Genomic DNA, 19,118 nt, shown 5'->3' with positions numbered 1-19,118 from the left:
CTTAATTTTTTTTAATTTATATATTTTTTAATTTTTTAATTATAAAAAAATTAGAATTGATAATTATAAAACTTTTAAATAGATATAATCAGAATATTCATTTGATAGTTATAGTTGTATAGTAAGAAAGTGATATTTAGGGTTAAAAAATTTATACATAATTTTTTTTCGTTTTTAATTTAGTTTAATGTATTATATTAATAAATGTAGTAAAAATGTGAAAATTATATGATAGTATAATTATGGTGCGGTTTGGGGTGTTTTATTTGTCATTGAATTTTTTGAATGTTTTATTAAGATGGAAGAAGATCAGTCGATGTATGATAATGTAATGTGTGAAAAAGTTTATATGAATGACCAAAATGAAGATGAAGGTGGTGTGAATGAAGAACATGTTGATTGTTTTGATGCGTTCAATATTTCTCAGGTATTAATATGATTTATTGTTATTAAAGTAATTAAATGAATGTTCGTTGAAGACTAAATTTGTATGGATTGCATTGTAAGTGTTTGCTACCCATGATGATGTTCTGCAATGGGCTCGATCTGTTGCTTATGAAATTGGATTTGTGGCGGTGATTATAAGGTCAGACATAAATAATGATATTAGAGGAAGGAACTCATTTGTTTTAATTGATTGTGAAAGGAGTGGTCAATATAGGGTCAAGAAGAAGGATTTGGTAAAAACATGTACTGAAAGTAGAAAATGTGGATGTTCCTTTAAGTTGCGTGCAAAACCAGTTGTGGGAGGCGAAGGATGGATGATGAATTTAACTTGTGGGAGTCACAATAATGAATTGGCAAAGTCTTTAGTAGGATATCCATATGCTGGTCGACTAACTAAGGATGAGAAGATCATTGTTGCTGATATGACAAAGTCGATGGTGAAACCAAGAAATATTCTTCTAACGTTGAAGGAGCACAATGTCAATAGTTATACAACAATCAAACAAATATACAATGCAATAAATGCTTATCATTCTTCCATAAGAGGCAGTAATATTAAAATGCAACAACTGATGAAGCTTCTTGAACTAGATCAGTATACTCATTGGCATAGATTAAAGGATGAAGATGTCGTTCGTGACATATTTTGTAGTCATCTTGATGCAGTCAAATTAACCAATGCCTATAATGTAGTATTTTTTATAGACAATACCTACAAAATAAACAGGTACAGGCTGCTATTACTTGATATTGTTGGTGTGACACCAACATGGATGACATTCTCTACTGCCTTTGCCTATTTGGAGAGAGAACCTCTGAATAATGTTGTTTGGGCTCTACAAAGGTTTCAAGTATTTTTCCTCAGACGTGATGCACTCCCTGAGTTATTGTTACCGATAGAGATCTAACATTGATGAATATAGTGAAAATTCTATTCCCTGAGGCTACGAATTTGTTGTACTGATTTCACATTGATAAGAATGTGAAGGCAAAGTGTAAAACCCTTTTTGGTCAAAAAAATGCATGGGATTATCTAATGGAAGCCTGTGGGAGTTTGGTGGATTGTCCTCCTGAGCAACAGTTTGATGAGTGCCTTAAGAAGTTTGAAATTGCTTGCTCACCATGGCCAATGTTTGTTGACTATGTCAACCACATGAGTAATTCCTCAGAAAGAAAGATTTCTTAAAGTCTGGACGAATAAGGTGATGCACTTAGGAAACACAACAACTAACAAGTATGAAAATTTTAAATTTATGTAGTTGTCAGGTTTTACGATTGAATTGATTAAAAAATAATGTGTTTCTTCTCTTGGTTGTGTTTTTCATATGCAGGGTTGAGTCTGCTCATTGGGTCTTAAAGAGACTACTACAAAATAGCCTTGGAGACCTATGTAGTGTTTGGGAAGCCATGAATAACATGATCACGCTGCAACACACTGAAGTTAAGGCATCTTTTGACACATGTGGTTGGACATGTTTTTAAAGTTACCTTATACAAGAGACTACTTAGCATGGTATTAAGGTATGCTTTAAATCAGATTTCTGCTTTGTTTGAGCGTGTACATTATGCTAGCAAAAATCCTTCTCGTTGTGGATGTGTGATGAGAACTACTCACAGTCTTTCATGTGCATGTGACCTATCCAAATATGTTGTTGGTATCATACCACTTGAGACAATCCATATGTTTTGACGAATGCTAAGTTTTTCAGACCAAGGGTTATCTGAGCGCCTAGTGAGCATAACCGAAGAGATGGAAACCATATCCAAGCGATTTGAAGAGCTTGATATTTGTGGCAAAGTTACTTCGAAGAGTAAACTTCGAGAAATTTCTTACCTTGATCTAAACTCTATATGTGCTCATCCAAAAAAGGTGAAAACAAAAAGTTCTCAAAAGAGACCGATGACCAAGCAACAAAGATCTACAAAGTGTGATCTGTCCTACTGGGAGTATGTTAATGCATTACATTCTGCGCAGAATGGTAATTCTTCAGGAAAACGTAGTGCATCATCATCTGAGCAACCAATTCAAAGAAAGGCCATGCCGATGTTGGATCAATTTCATCCATGCATTCATGATTCCATTGTAAACATTGTTAATGTCAAAGTTGATGATAAATGTGGATATCGTGCAATTGCTGCCCTATTAGGTATGTGTGAAGATTCATGGTCATTGGTGCGCAACCATTTGCTTAAAGAACTTACAAAATGGTCTGATGAGTATATGAACTTAGTTGGTGGCATAGACCGATTTGAAGAATTAAAACGGTCCCTACTTGTTGATGGATTATCCATGGTATAAAACTTTATTGTTACATTATGTTCAATTAAATTTACTTTAAAAAAATTCAATTTGTTGATTGTTACATGTAAGTTACCATGGACAAGTGGATGAATATAACTAACATGGGATTTGTCATTGCATCAAGGTATAATGTGATCATTGTTTCTCTTTCACTCTGACAAAGCATGACATTTTTCCCTCTTAGAAGTCAACCACCAACAGATTCTACTGTGTATCGCGTGATATGTTTATATGTGACAATCATTTTGTTCAAGTAAATGCATGATCATTCTCTTTGTGTAATTATTGTAAAAAAATATGCCCCATGGTATTTTCAATTTTTATGTTCTTATGTAATAGGTATTTCTAAGAGACCGTTGTCCGTTACCGCCAATAACATTGTTATGGTCTACACATTGTCATTATCAGGAAAAGCAGTGGCTCACACCATATATTATTAGAATGCAACAGTATACAATTTGTTAAGGTTGAACACAAAATTTGTTGATTTAGGTAAAGATTGAACATTTACTTACTTGTGCGCTTGTCATGTAATACGATAATATACGCGTGTTTCCTTCGACGTTGATATAATTATGTATTTTACTAATCAGGGTTTAGTGTTACTTAAGTAATTAAGTTGGTTTCACTAATTAGGGTTATTAAATGATTAACAAAATAATGTAAATTGGTCATTAATTTTAAATTCAAATAGAACTTAAACAAATAATATTAAATAATAAACATTGTTCAATCATATAAAACCATAAATCATATAAAACTCGGTAAATAAAAAAACTCTTCATGTGTCTTCCATACGCCGCCTTAGTCTCGATCGAACGTAGACATTTCATTGTGCAGTGACACCTCTTGCGATCCTCGAGCATTCTTCGGTGACAGTGTAGCTTCTATTCCTTCGGTCACTATTCTTAGGTTCAATAGCCTTTCCAACCTTTCAACTATTGCTTGGCAAGCTTCCTAGGACATTATAAAAAAAACCAAAAAAATGTTAAGGGTTAATGAATATTCACATAAATTGAGTAACAATGACATTTGAAAATATATTTTACCACTACATGTCGAGGCTGCTCTACATCAACATGTGCATCTTCAGGTGCTTCATCCATAGCCATTGCCGCCACTAGATGCTGAGCAACATCTTGTTCAACAAATGTGTCATGGTGCTGCACGGACGGATGTATAGGAGGATCCCCAGGCTGTGCCGGACTCATGAAGGGATGAGATATTAAGTAGAACCAATCCATGTAGTCTAGTGAACACTTACCAAGCGCTACACATATCTGACCCACCAGTGCAATGTATTCAAAAAATTGAATCCATCTATCATCAATGTCTTCTATACAGAGAGAAGGAGCAGCAGAGTGTGGGGAAATGGTCTGCACATACCCAAACTGTCGTACAACCCTCTTCGGTCAGTGTATGACAATAGATAGACCCCATCTGATATGTCCAGAAAATAAAGAGATAACTTCAAACTCTCTGAATGCACGGTGGTCACCATACGGAATCCAACATACAATATTAGACATCAATCTATCCAAACACCTACGATACGTCAATACTAGTAATGTCTTCCCAGACTTCCAATGGCAGGTACGTGGTTTCCTCTCATAATCCTCAGCAGCAACAGCAGAACCAATAGAAGGAAAGTGTTCGTAGATGCAACACTGCACATATTTAACAAAAATAAATTCAACACAATTCTCAATATAGAGTGAACAACTAAAAATAAATTTTTAATAAAAATTCAAATTACTTATAAAAGTGTGATATATCTTACAAGCTGCCTGACAGTGCTCTTTGATGAATCATTCAAATTGTCATACATATGCACCAGTGCAACAACTCCTCATGTGTAGCTTCCACTATGCGTCAGGTCTCGAAATGCATCCAAGTATACCATATGAACGTGTGTGGCACTCTTGTTAACAAAGAGTGTGCAACCAAGCAGATGCAACAAATATGCTTGAGCTGCTAAAGTCCACTGTACTGTGTCACATTTGCTCCGATATACGTCTTGCAGCCAGGATAGTCGAACATATGCCCCATGACATTGTACTGTCTTAGCTCTTGCCTCTTCAACACTTACTTCATGCAATTCAACTAAGAGCAACATGACATCGTCCATATGAAGAGGCTCAAAAGTATGGAACGCGCCTGTAATGGGCAAATGCAGCAACGATGCCACATCATCCAAGGTGATAGTCACTTCTCCTACCGACTGACGGAAAGTACTAGTTTCCTTATGCCACCTTTCCATGAAAGCAGACATAAGTCCCTGATCACGAGTGTCTAGCGAACATGTGATTAAAGGACTTAATCCTGTGGCAGCCACTAAGGACGTTCCTAGGGCAGGCTTGCCAAATTTCTCAACCTTCCTTCCATGGGAGGATAATTTCACCTCAGGACGTTCCTAAAAATGATAATTTAAATCATTTTAACAATAATAACAATTACTTACGAAAATAACATTTATTTAAAATTATAAATACCTCTCTATTCTAAACTTTCGCGGCCACATGATAAACATAATCTTGCAACACTGATGTGTTGTGGGGTTCGCCTGAAAAACCCTTAGCATCCGCCACATCATCAGCAGCTATTTCTTCATGTTGTTCATGGATCTCGTCATCTGCATGATCCATATCGTGAACATCCTCAACAACATGCGCAACTTCCCGTTGCCTATGTGCGGATGTTGTGGGCCTTCGCCACTAGGATGACTTCATCTGCATCACGACTGACTTCTTTTCCTAGGACTCTTCCTATAACATTGCCTAAAGCTCGACTCAAACCTCTGATTCTAACCATAATCTGCACATTAAAAGAGTCATAATAATTTACGTAAGCATTCAAACAATACTTCAATCAATCCCAATTTAATAATTCATAAATAAAATTTTTATTATTTTTTCATTAACTTTTTTATTACTTTAATATATTGATAAATGCATATAGAATTTTTTTTTCAAATATATAGAGTTGACAACACTAATTCTAATAAAAACTTAGAAATGACCAAAATAAAACTACAATTTTGGTTTTTATTTCTAACAAATAACTATTTCATTTTTCATCAAATTACTATCACAATAACATTAATTTTTTTTTACTAATAAAAATATTTTATTTTTATACTTCCATATAAATATTTAATACTAAATTGTCAAATATATACTAATAAACATTTGAAATTTATCATATCTAACAAATTTATAAAACACTTTTTAAAATATCAAATATAACAAAATTACTTAAGTTCTTGATTAAAAATTACAATAACTATGTAATTAAAATAAGAAATATAACAAATTATAATTTACTGATAATTAAATCACAATAATATATATATATATATATATATTTGTTTTAAAATAAACAAATTACTTAAGTTCTTAATAAAAATCAACTTCAAAATATAAATATAATTAATTAAATAAAATTACACAAAAAATTTACAATAATATTTATTTATTACAAAAAAAATTAAAGAAAAATATTAATTTACTTAAAATTTTAAAATAATTATAAAATAATTTTTTTATTTCAAATTTAAAAAATAAATTAAAATAAATATATGGATTAATAATCCGTATAAAACATACGAATTGTCTATATGAATCCTCAATTCCACCACCATGAATGCGCAAAAAATGACAAAGAGAAACTAACTTACAACGGGGATGGGCAACGGCAAGGTTACTACCGTGGAGGTCACTGGTGGTGCGCCGGCAGCACGAACAACAGAGGCGGTGGCGCGACAAAAAATGGGCACAAAGAGAGGGAGAAGAAGATACTGTAGCGGCAGAAATAAGAACAAACACAAAACGCTTTTAAAAAATAAGTGAAGAGAATATTTTTATCACTTTCCCAAATTTGCTTGGGCTGGTGCCCAAAGCAAAACCCCAACCAATTTCCAAGAGTAAACCCAGCAATTCCTGCAATTTAAGATACCCAACCTTTGCGAAACAGATAAAGTGAGGCAGTGTGAAGCTTTGTACATTCGAGAGTGGGGAAGAAAGATCATTATTCACTGTTGGATTGGATCAACCTGAAGCTTATATGACATTTGTTGATTTTTCTTTTTTGTTGGACGACTCAACTTTTTGGAGGTTGGACTTTTGTTGATTAGGTTTGAACTTATAACTTCATAGAAATTATCTAAATTTCTTTTATATAAGACCAATCTTAGTGGATTTATTAGGTTTATTTTGCCTTTTCATAAAGTGGGATAATTTTATTTTAAAATTACTCTCTAAATTATTAAACAATTTGTATAATTTTTAAAAATGGTATGTAAGTCCTGATTACGGATAATAACTACTTCAAAAGTAGGTTCTAAGTGTGAATAAGAACTTTTTATTTTAAATATAAGAAAATGACATGAAGACAAATAAAAATAAATAAATAAAATGGTTAATAGGGTTAATGGCTTTATTTTTTTTTACATTTTATTTTATAAGAATAAAATACAAAAATTATAATTGTCATCTGTGGCTTCAAATTTTATTTTATTTTTCCTATGCTTTTTTTCAGAGTCGTTACTATAATTTATTACCTATATTATATACTTGTATTGATATGATGAAAAATTCTTCTCTTAGGTATATGACTTTACTTTTTAATCGATAAGCTGATACTTTGTAGTTTAAAGTTAACTATTATTTCATATATAAAATGAATTTTACATGAAGACAAATAATAAAATAAATATAGTCGTTGATAAGACTAACAATGAATTTATTTTTATATTTTTTTAATAATAAAATACAAATTTGTAATTGACATTTATAATTTCAAATTTTTATTTAAAAAAGTTTATAGAAATTATAACTATAATTTATGACTTGTAATGTATGTTTGTATAAATATAATAAAAAATTTATCACTTAGGTTTATGTCTATCTGACTTTACTTTATAAGTTATGACAGTTTCAAATTAAACCTAAATTAAAAGACAGGATAAAATTATAAGTATAATATTAATGAAGTGAAAGGTAGAAATAATATCAAAAGTAGACTCAAGCGTAGTTTGTTTTACAGGAAACTGAAGCCTCCTAATTTATTCAATAAGTTTAAGTTTATAATATATGGGTAATTACCTAAAAAAATTGCAATTAGAGTGACGATATATTTTTCCATAAAAAAAGAATATAAAAAGTAATTTAAAATCTCAGAATAAAATTTACTATTAAAACAAAAAATGAAAGAAATTTTTAAATTTTATGTGACATCGTTAGAACCACTAAAAACTGATTCAAGATCTCAAAAACAGATCTAGGATTAAGAATGCTCTAATTTATTCAATAAGTTTGAGTTTATAATACTTGGGTAATTACCTAAAAAATGTGAGTATGAGGGACGGTATATTTTGCATAAAAATAATTATAAAAATTTGACCTAACAGAAGCTCAGTTGTCCTTTTTCCTCATAGACAGAGAGACAGTATCCTGTAAAAACTCTATCAGTTACCATCCAAACAAGAGAGAACAACAAAGAAAGTTGAAAACGTGAGATTGACGAAGAGAACCAATTATGGGATGATGACAAATTTCATAAATACTCAATCACGAAGAAATTAATTACCGCTACTATTATCATGACAATGAGTGCTCCTTCCCTATCTCTGTCTGTACTTTGTACCATCCCACTCACTGTCCCACTTCAATTATCCATACTCAACTCTGATCGTAAATAAAACAACCAAGAAAAATTATATATATATATATATATATATGAAACAATTAACATATTATAATAAAAGAAAAGCAAAAGAAAAAAAAAAGAAAAAATAAAATGGTGATATTAGAAAAGGAACTTAAAAAATATTCTTGGACTTATTATATGAATATATCTCTTATCTCAATGACTAAATGATTCGTAATCGTATACATAAAAAATAGCCAGAAAGTACCAAGCAGAGACATATAAAATATGGCAAAGATAAGTACTTTAGCTCATCAATCTATTATTATATATACGAACAGAGGGGCACAAAACTAACGAATCCTGAATGATCAACCTAACGTGTTTATTACTTCTTTCTTTCTTTCTTTTTTCATATATTTTCTTTCAAACTATATTATAGTGTCCATAACAACTACAACCATGAAAAAATTTTCAGAAAAAGAAAAAATCACTGCTTTATCTCGTGTGCAATACGACCAGCACGAAAACCGAGTCAGATAATATTATAAGCTGGGGAGTTTTCTACAACAATTATAATTTAACTACCATTCTAATTACATTGTTATTCTTCCCAATAATTTAAACATTGGGGATAAGCATCCAAACATAAATTTATGATAAAAAATGTTAGAGAATAGTTGTCGAGATTAAGCTTCAACAGTTAACAGTACTTGAGGAATCTGTAGCAGAGAGAGGGAAAGTTATGTTTGTTTCTTTAGGGAAAGAAGTTGATGAGTGGGGCGATAACAGGTGAGTTAATGTGGAGCTTCAAGAAATTTGTAGTTACTTATTTACAGGTAGCATGATTGTGAAAGCACAACAGATTTTGCCCATTGGAAGGGCCATCACTTTTGTTCTTATCCGTTTTCAAGTCTATGAGGCTATGATGAAGACTAACACCTAAACTATTTCTAAAAATATTATATTTGACAAAACAAAAAAAAAGTTTAACAACTATTACATTGTTTATATTTAAAATTCTTCTTAGAAATATTCTTTTACTAAAATTAATTAGAAGTAAACGTACTACTAGACTTGTTCCATATATAGAAGTACATTCAAGTATTTCATAAGGAATCTCTAATAAATGTCTGGAGAAACTAAAAAATATATATATTTATTATATAAGTCATAAAATAGTTTAAAATAAATTATAAATAACATAATTTTCTAACTCCCAATAAAAATATTTCTTATGTCCTTTGAATACTGTATTTACTTTTCATAAATACCACTTGAAGAATAGCAATAGTTGAAATTAAAGAAGAAGGCTATAATTGTTACTTATTTTATTTCACGCGTAGGTGTATGAATTATGAAATAACCAGCAATAATTAAGTGCGGAAAACTTTGATTACTAAAGGCAAGGTTGATGATAATTGATAAGGCATTCAGAACAGAAGCAACGAGTGATAAATTTTATGCAGAAGCAGATCGAAGCTGATGAAAATACACCACTAACGAAGAAGCAGGCAAAAGGTAAAATTTGGCTAATGATCCACCACATTATATAAAAAGTGAACACATGATGATAAATACTGGAAGAAAGAAAGAAATTAAATAAAAAACAAAAAAACAAAACAAAAGGGATACAAATACACCCTTGACATAAAAGCATTCTTATCTACAAATTCAAGAGCCCCAAACCCACGGTATTTGGCTTTTGCCCCAAACCCACGGGTAAGCAGAAAAGCCAAAAAGGAAGGAACTCCAAGAGTTGAACTGAAACACTGTTATTGTTTTGGGTGACACAGGACAAATGATCATAATTTAGGTAGTGGAGATTATTAATTAAGTGTTGCTCCTGAATGATCCAAGAGCTTTGATTGCAGCAGCTCTAAGAATGTATTGATGGTAGAATGCAGCCACCGCAGCTCCAACAAACGGTCCAACCCAGTAAATCCACTGAAAATAATAATCACAACCATATATTAATTAGTGCTAACAAATATATATATATTTTTTTCATGCTAAAAAAAAAACCTTATTTTGTCCAAAAGTTAAGGTTTACTTACTTGGTCGTCCCAGGCTTTGTCGTTGTTGAAGATCACAGCTGGTCCGAAACTCCTTGCAGGGTTAATGCCGGTTCCAGTGACAGGGATTGTAGCCAAGTGAACCATGAAGACGGCAAACCCAATGGGAAGTGGTGCTAACACCTTTTTTTGATTATTTAAAAGTAAAGTTAGTGAGCAAATTAAGTGATATATGTTCCAAAAAACACACCAAACCTAGCTAAGAATTAATTAAGGTATTTATGCTTACAGGAACATGAGAGTCCCTAGCGCTCCTCTTAGGATCAGTGGCGGAGAAAACGGTGTAGACAAGAACAAAGGTACCAATGATCTCAGCTCCCAAAGCGGTACCTTTGTTGTAGCCATCGCTAACAGTGTTAACTCCACCTCCGTACCTGTTGTAGTACGATTTCTGGAACCCTTTGGCCAACCCAGCACCGCAGATTGCACCGGCGCACTGTGCTATCATGTACAACAACGCCCTCACCAAAGACACCTTGCGTCCCAGGAACAACCCGAATGTCACCGCAGGGTTGATGTGTCCCCCTATAAATAATAATATGCACAATACAATTTCATAAACATTAATACTAGTATACTTTCCAAAGTCTTGCATTCTTTTAACCAAAAAAGTGTTTGTCTTTCCTTTATATATTATGTTTTAGTTATATGATTAGTTGATGTGGGATTTGTGAGAACAACTATACCAGAGATGCCGGCGGTGCAGTAAACAAGGATGAAGATCATGCCACCGAAGGCCCAAGCGATGCCCAAAATGCCAACGCCGTCGCACTCGGTGTTACCGGGGATTTTGGTGTCACTCTGTCTCTTGTAGCCAATAATGGTCAACACGGTGATGTAAAGGAAAAGGAGTGTTGCTATGAACTCAGCTATGGCGGCTCTGTACAAGGACCACTTAGTGAGCTCATCTGGGTCGATCAACGGCGCCGGAGGTGGGTCATGGTAATCCTTCGCGGAGTATTCACCTTGCTCTGTAACCTGCTCAACGTCTTTGGCCATTATTAGAAAATTCTAGCTGATTCCGCAATTACTCTAGAGAGAGTATAGCTATTAGCTACTATGTGTGTGGTGAAGAATGATGGTATTTAAGGAAGAGTGTTGTAATGAGTGGAATTAATAATTTAATTGGGAAGGTTTTGTACGTATGTGGTTATGTGGCAACCATGACAAGATTAGCGTATTTTTTTTGCCGCCCTATTAGCTTCATTTCGCTTGCATGGCCCCACTCTTTTTTTTTTTTCTCAACGTTCTGCGATTATCTTTTCTATATTTAAATCTGCAATTTTTGTATTACATTTACTTATCTTTCAATTCCCTGGGCCAACATGGCCTAATAACGTTCTTTAATTCAACGGTTACATGTGACTAAGGCTAAGGCCTAGTCATGTAAATGGTAAACTAACCAACAATTATTACCCGTTTTTTTATTTTGAAAAACTTGTACACATTCATTCCATTTTGAGTAAATTAGGGTGGGAAAGAAAAAGAGATCAAGAAAAAGAAAAAAATACATATAATATACGATGAAATGAGAAATATAAAGAAAAATAGGGGGAAAAGAGGCAAAAATAAATTATAAGAGAATAAGACATATGTTTATAAGAACCTTTTTGTATTTTCTTAAGTAAAAAAAAATAATATTTTAATATAATAATAATAATAATAATAATAATAATAATAATAATAATATTAATAAATTATTTCAAAAAGAAGAATTTTGTTAAACATTACTTTTAATTAAAGAAGGAATAAAAGAGGCAAATAAATGATATTGTTCATTTAAATCCATGAGATATAAATTAGACACGCAAGTTATGCAGCAAGCAATAGCCAATTCAACGGTCTCATGCTTCTCTCTCCACGGATTTGGGGCTGATTTTTAGATAAATTTAATTTCCTAATCATTAATTTTAACTATAGAACATTGCTATTCGAAATTTTAATATGAATTATAGCGAAAATGTTTAACCATCATATTAATAAAATAAGCTACTAAAAAATATTGCAAATTAATTATTAAATAAACTTGTTTATCAAACTTGATTAATAAATTCAAACAAACTAGTAAAACTAACTAAAAACACTTCTCAAACATACACAATTTATTAATAGTGATTTAAATAGACAGACAAATAAAAATTAACCACGAAATTTTCATATTAATTTGTTAAGTTGTTTCTTTCATATCCAACATTTTTGCTTACGTCAATTTATTGAACTTCATCACATAAATTGAATTTAATGAAACTCCAATCTCATATACGATCTCGTGGCACCCAGAAAATTGGAGTTTTTTAGACTGTGGATTATTTTATTTTGCTAAAGGTTGTAAAGTTATCTTTTATCTTTTATTTTTTAGGATAATGTATTGGATGTGAAGTTATCTTTGATTTGCCTGAACTTTGCCATTTCGTAAAATTTGAGTATACCCTTGTAGAACTTTCGAGCACTACAAGTTAGTGGCCAAGAAATATTTGCATAAAAAATAGCAATAGATTAAGATATCTTATACTGGGAAATAAAAGAAAGCTGTCAATCATTAATTAGTGTCAATATTATGTAATTGTTGATGTGATTAAAATAAGGAGAAAAGTAGTTGTCAATTTTGTTGGGTGACGAAGGCTTTGCCAGATGAACTTATCTGGACGCACCTAAAATCTTATAGCTTGTGAACAAAATTAAAGGGCGATTCACCTTGTCCTTGTCACAATTATGAGGCAACTATATTTGTAATTAAATCAATTTATTATGCAAAGTTTAGATCATAATAACTATTTTAAACATGGTTTTAGTGCTCCTTTTTCTAAGTTTATATTTTCTGCGCATCTGCTTTGATAATCCAACAAAAAGAAGAAGTCAAAACCATAAAACAAAGAATATTCGAAGTTTCCTGTGATTTCATTGCTGTCTTATTCGATGAATTGACAAGTTGTTAAAAAAATTAAAATAGAAAAGAGGTTGGGGAGAGTTGGAAAGAATCACAAGAAAAATGTCTTATACTTACAAATACCTTTACCTACAAACATAAATTAGTGTATATAAACTTTAAAAATACTTTATTATCTATCATTGTTCAATGTAGGTTAAATTTAAAGATTTATACTTACAATTTTTAGTATAAGTAAATCTTGGTAAAATATAAAAAAAAATTACCTATAACTATATAGTGTAGGTAAAACCTTATAAAAACTTATACCTACAGCCAAATTATAGGTAAAATAAAAAAGATTTTTACTTACAAATGGATGAATAGTGTAGATAAATTAATGAAATTTTAAAATACTACTATTACAAGAAAATATATCTTTTGTGATGAAAAAAATTGTGACTAAAAATTTAAAAAATCGTCACTAGGAATATTTAGTGACAATATTTTGATTTGTCACCAGTGGTCATTAATATGCAACTCACTGTATTATTCGGCGTATTTGGTTTGGCCGTTAGCCAATTCAATGCGTGGATTTTATGTAAAAAATATTTAAGTTTTCTTTTGTTTAACACACACCTACACCGGATATATATCAGTTATGGCTTTGTGTTCAGTTTTTCTCAATCTTCATCTTCTACTTTTTGTTTGTTTGACCCAGCTCTTCATGTATATATTTATATTGCAATTGTTTTTATTTAGTGTTCACTCTCATGACTAATACATGATAACTTAACGAAAGGTAAAGGTAATTTCTAGTGAATTTATCTTTTAAATCTTATAGGCTGGTTTAATCTTTATCTTTTGATTTTAACATGTATTAAAAGGAATAGAAAGAGATGAATTTCGTGATAATTTATGGAAATGAATGAAAGATAGTAGTTATTTCACACTTAAATTACACGGATGCTGATTGTAATCAAGCATTTAATTTTTCTTGATGTCAAGAATCACACTTAAATTATAGGGATGCTGATTGTAATACTATAGGCTGGTTTAATAGCTTTGTCATAGCTTAGAGGGCAATGTTAGTGCACTCACAAATTTTGAGGTCCTTGATTTCTTACGAGCTAAAGGAGCTTCAAAGGATCCAATAAGAGTTATTGCCAAAGTAGCGCAGTCTGAATACAAGGTTAGATTTGATTTTTTTTTTTTAATAAATGGGAATACTTGTAAGTTTTATTGGTAGATGAATGTGATGTATATCTAGCACGTTTATGATTATTTGGTTGAAACTACTGCCTCTGTTCAAACAAGAGAGAACATCAATGAGCTCTTGACAAGTGTTAAACAGCATGACTTGTCAAAAGGTGAGGTTCTGAACATATTAAACATTGGGCCAGTTGTTGATTTTGAACTATACCTAGTAAGTATCAAATTTTTTATTTTCCCATTTATGTTACACCTAAGCATTTAGTTAGAAGTTTTTAGCTCTACAATTTTTTAGCTGTGACCATATTGTCTGCAATCCTTGAAGTATTTGAATTTCTTTAATTAATTGACAACTTCTTTTTAAGTTGTCAATTAATTAAAAATCCCTTGTTATATAGCTTTTAAAATATTTATTATTTCCTATTAAAAATTTATTATTAAAATTAAAAAATTAATATTTATCATAATTAATGATTTAATAATAATAATAAAATATACTCCCAATATAGATACATATTATTTTCTATTACTTTTTTAATGCAAAGCTATATAAAAAGGCATATATATTGTATTAGTTGGTACTTAGTATTTATATTGTTGTCTCACTTGACCAAATTTTATATATTGTTCATCAAACAAGTAAAGTAAATTATATCTTCCCCGCAATTGTTGGTTTGTATTCAATGATGGTAGGTGATATATTACCAAATAGTTTTTGACAAGTCCTCTTCTACCCTCTTTGTGGCTTCTGTAAGTTATCTATCCCATCAAATTTGTTATGACGATCCACCACATGATCTTTAGTCATTTTTACTCACAACCTTCTGCTTGTTTTGTTTTTGTTAGGATCAAGCTAGTAAGGTTCCTCTCTATTGGGGAATTACAACTGATGGATACGTAGCATTTGCTGATGATGCAGATTTGCTTAAAGGTTCTTGTGGCAAGTCACTTGCTTCTTTCCCTCAAGGTGAGTTTCTTTTTGTTCCAGCGTATCACAATCCTCAACATTTTGGCAACTATTTGTTCCAAGTGATCCCAGATTGGATAATTTCCTCCCTCCCCTTCAAGATGATGATAATTCATAATATGAGGATTTTTACATTGACGTTATCTATGTTCTGTTTCTTTTTTGTTCCCTAGAATTGTAAGTATTCCCTTACTATTGACATTGTTATTCTGTAAATTGTACAGGATGTTTCTACTCTACAGTAGTTGGAGGATTGAGATGCTATGAGAATCCAAAAGAATAAGATTACTGCAGTACCTGTTGAGGAAGAGGAAATCTGGGGTGCATTCTTCAAGGTAACGAGATGACATGAGTTTAAATATAATTACTGGTGTTGTTCTTAGTTCTCTTTGCAAAATATTCTTTTCATCTGTTTAGAATAGAGAATCAATGATCAGTCCCAACAGTAATATAAGGTTAATGTCAGTTGAGACTACATTAGGTACAAAGGGAAAATGTGAGGTTAGAGACAATAGAATAGGAGTTCATAAAAAGCCCACACATACAGCAAAATTTCACTAAACGGAAGGTGTAGTGTCCAAAATGAATGGGTTAGACTAATTTAAACTTAAATCTTCATATCACTTTTGAAGGTAATCTTAGAGCTTAAGAAGTTAGAGTTGAATATCCATTATGTAACTAGGATTGCCCATTGCAACTAAATTTCACCGAGGAAATAACATTGTAAGTTCCTAAGAGCAAAATTATAATCTAAGCAAGTTCGGTTAGGCTCTCAAGTGGTTGACAAGTCTCGTTTAGGTGGTCTTTTCGGCCTTGGTTAACAAGAAAATCGAGTGGTACGTGCAAAAATTGGAAAGCTCCACTACACATAATAGTGGTATTATTTATTTCAATATTTGTTTTTGCATTCATAGTTAGTTTGCTTATTTTGTCTGTGTGGCTCTCTCCATTTATGAACTTTGAGATTTATATCTTATGATATATTTTGTCTATTTGATGCGATGAACTATCAGGTGAAAGGGTCAGCAGTCCTTGCAGGCACAGAGTAAAAGATCCATTTTCAAATAGAGTACCGTGTGATGCATTAATGGAGTAATGTGTTTATGTGCTTGTGACGGTAAGGCTTGCATACGGGGCCATGTAAATACCTTTAATGATAACTATGAGAAGAGTGCAACTGGTAGTAGAGTTTATTATGGTGTTCATTAGCTAGAATTTTCTCTGTTTCTCTTGTATAGTTGCGCTTTCTAATGTAATAAAAGATATGCTTCTGACTTGAGATTCTCTAATATTGGTTCTATGCAAAGTGTGTCCGTATAAGATGATTGGTAAGCTTCCAGCTAGTAATAATTTAAGAAAAAATAGTACTTGGACACTTATGTTATAGCAAGGCAAGGTTGAGGAGGGCAGATTGCAATGCCAAGGTACATCCCTAGTTACCAAACAGGTCATAGCCTTTCTAGTTAGGCTCTCAAATTAGCACCCTAGAATTGTCTTCTTATTAGAGGTGTTCATGTTAAACATATTTACCTACAGTTGAAGATGATAGGTACATATTAAAGACTTTTACCTACAGTTAGAAGATGTAAGTAAAAGTTAATGACTTTTACCTACACATTATACATAGTAGGTAAAACCTATAGTGATAGACAATTAATCGTCATTATACGTCCCCTCAAAGTTAACGGAAGAAAACGTTTGAAGGATAAAGTCTATCATACATTTATCTATGGATTTTTTATTTATAGTGACAGTTTTTGTCCGTAGGTATATGTTATTTTTTTTTATAGTGAATACATTGAAATACTTTTTATATTTTAAAAAAAAAATGCACTTTTATACTATTAAATATGCATTTCAAATTGTTGATATGTGTAATATAAAATTGTACACATATTGGTACCAAAAGCAAAATTATTACGAATATATAATGACCAATTATAGGTAAAGAGAACATAAAATAATAGTCGATATATACAGATTGACATATAAAAGCTAAGTTTTAAAACGTAACAACTTTTATAGTCCTTTTCTTTTTGTAAGTTACTAATGCATTAGTGTTATTTAACATATTTTTAAAATTATATCTAAACTTTGTAAAAAAAAATTATATCTAAACTAATAGATTAAACAAATTCATTGTTTCAATTTATATGAAATAATGCTAATTGCATTTTATTTTTATTATACTATTATTAGTCAATTTTATAAAATAAATGTAATAAAAATTCCTCAATAGTCAATATACTACTGACATTTCTTTTTTCTTTCTCCTTTTCATTTTTTGTTTGTTTCACATATGTATTTTTCTTTTGAAACAATCTTATTTAATACATTATAGAACATTAAATCTGGGCACATCTTCTACAAGAATTTCAAACTTTAGTAACTCCTTTCCCTTTGACCCAACCATGTTGATTCAAATAAATTGTTATAACATAACAAAATGTGTACTTCGTCACTTATGAGTTAGTTTAATTTGTTTCAATTTTTGTTTTAAAAAATACTTCAATTTTTTTCAGTGTACGTAATTCTTAAACTTTCAAAAGAAAGAAGAACAAAAAGTAATTTTTTTTTAATTATTTCAAGAAGTTGTTTTGAATAGTTGTAAAAGATTTAATTTTAACCAATTTTTAAAATAAATAAAAACATTTTTTTGACATAAAATAAGAATACTTTATGCAATTATAATTAAACAAAAAAATAACATACTTTTTATAACGATTTTAAAGAAAATTAATTTTTTTAAGCTTAACCAAAAAAGCTTATATGTGTGGCTATTTTTACGGGTAGGAAATTATATATGTTGTTATTATCCATTCAAGAACGAATTTCTTATATTTATTAGAGGTAAGCTTATTTTATCACCCGTAGCAGTGTAGCTCAAGTCAACTTCAATTCACGAATAAAACATGTATAAATGGACGATAACAATTTCTCTTTCTTCTGTTAGTAGGGACTGTCGAAAAGATTACTAATGAATTAGAATCACAAGTTTTTTCCATTGGCTAATTGTTCACGGATTGCGGATATTTTGCTTCAATTTGCTGATTTCCTTCCTTCATCTTCCAGTGAATAATGAAGTTGTCTACAATTTCTGTAGAGAGAAGGAATTATTGGACAGTGACATATAATTAAGCTGCCTTTGGTCCATCATACATAAAAAACGTGGCAATCCCAGTCAGAATGAGTAACATACATAATGATCGTCTTCTTACTAAAACAAAATTAATTATAAATTACAATTTTATGTCTCTTAGTAAAAATATTTATATTTTAAATGCCTAGTGAAAATTCTATTCACAAGGCGAGAAAATTCCGCTGAAACGCAAAGATAAGTTAATGAAATTGTGTTTATTCCTTAAAAATTTCAAAGGAGCCACCGTCCACCTAAAGAGTCATTCTCATCTTACACAGACAGTGTGAGAGAAGATTTGTTGTACACAACAAAAACTTGGTGCACAAGCGTTCAACACGTGGTGCTTTCTCAGCCACAACATCACTTTGGGTATTGAAAAATCGAAATTCATATGACAAATGCCAAATACAATTCACTCATTCATTCTTAAATTATGCACATGATATTTGAAATACGGGAATAAT

General features: G+C 31.2%; 2 protein-coding genes and 2 long non-coding RNA genes across 4 annotated transcripts; 2 read left to right on the top strand and 2 right to left on the bottom strand.

Moving 5' to 3' along the window:
- The first annotated feature begins 2,197 nt into the window (after positions 1-2,197).
- LOC114378977 lies at positions 2,198-2,746 on the top strand. The gene has a single exon (XM_028337552.1). It carries the CDS (start codon positions 2,198-2,200, stop codon positions 2,744-2,746), a length of 549 nt encoding a protein of 182 aa, XP_028193353.1.
- Positions 2,747-3,477: 731 nt separating this feature from the next.
- LOC114378143 lies at positions 3,478-5,557 on the bottom strand. Its single transcript, XR_003659262.1, has 4 exons — positions 5,242-5,557; positions 4,530-5,162; positions 3,799-4,416; positions 3,478-3,706 (listed from the first exon to the last, which is right to left on the bottom strand). It is a non-coding gene; the product is annotated as an uncharacterized LOC114378143 (long non-coding RNA).
- Positions 5,558-9,878: 4,321 nt separating this feature from the next.
- LOC114378138 (aquaporin PIP2-7-like) lies at positions 9,879-11,535 on the bottom strand. Its single transcript, XM_028336684.1, has 4 exons — positions 11,157-11,535; positions 10,700-10,995; positions 10,453-10,593; positions 9,879-10,342 (listed from the first exon to the last, which is right to left on the bottom strand). Exons 1-4 carry the CDS (start codon positions 11,467-11,469, stop codon positions 10,229-10,231), a joined length of 864 nt encoding a protein of 287 aa, XP_028192485.1. The 5' UTR covers positions 11,470-11,535; the 3' UTR covers positions 9,879-10,228.
- A 3,761-nt stretch (positions 11,536-15,296) lies between these two features.
- On the top strand, positions 15,297-16,709 carry LOC114378142. The gene is made up of 3 exons (XR_003659261.1): positions 15,297-15,515; positions 15,740-15,850; positions 16,529-16,709. It is a non-coding gene; the product is annotated as an uncharacterized LOC114378142 (long non-coding RNA).
- Positions 16,710-19,118: the final 2,409 nt, after the last annotated feature.

This window comes from Glycine soja, chromosome 12 (assembly GCF_004193775.1).
Source record: "Glycine soja cultivar W05 chromosome 12, ASM419377v2, whole genome shotgun sequence".
NCBI classification, from domain to species: domain Eukaryota; kingdom Viridiplantae; phylum Streptophyta; class Magnoliopsida; order Fabales; family Fabaceae; genus Glycine; species Glycine soja.
The sequence above is the reverse complement of the archived record's forward strand: the minus strand, read 5'-3'. Positions and strand labels throughout refer to the sequence as shown.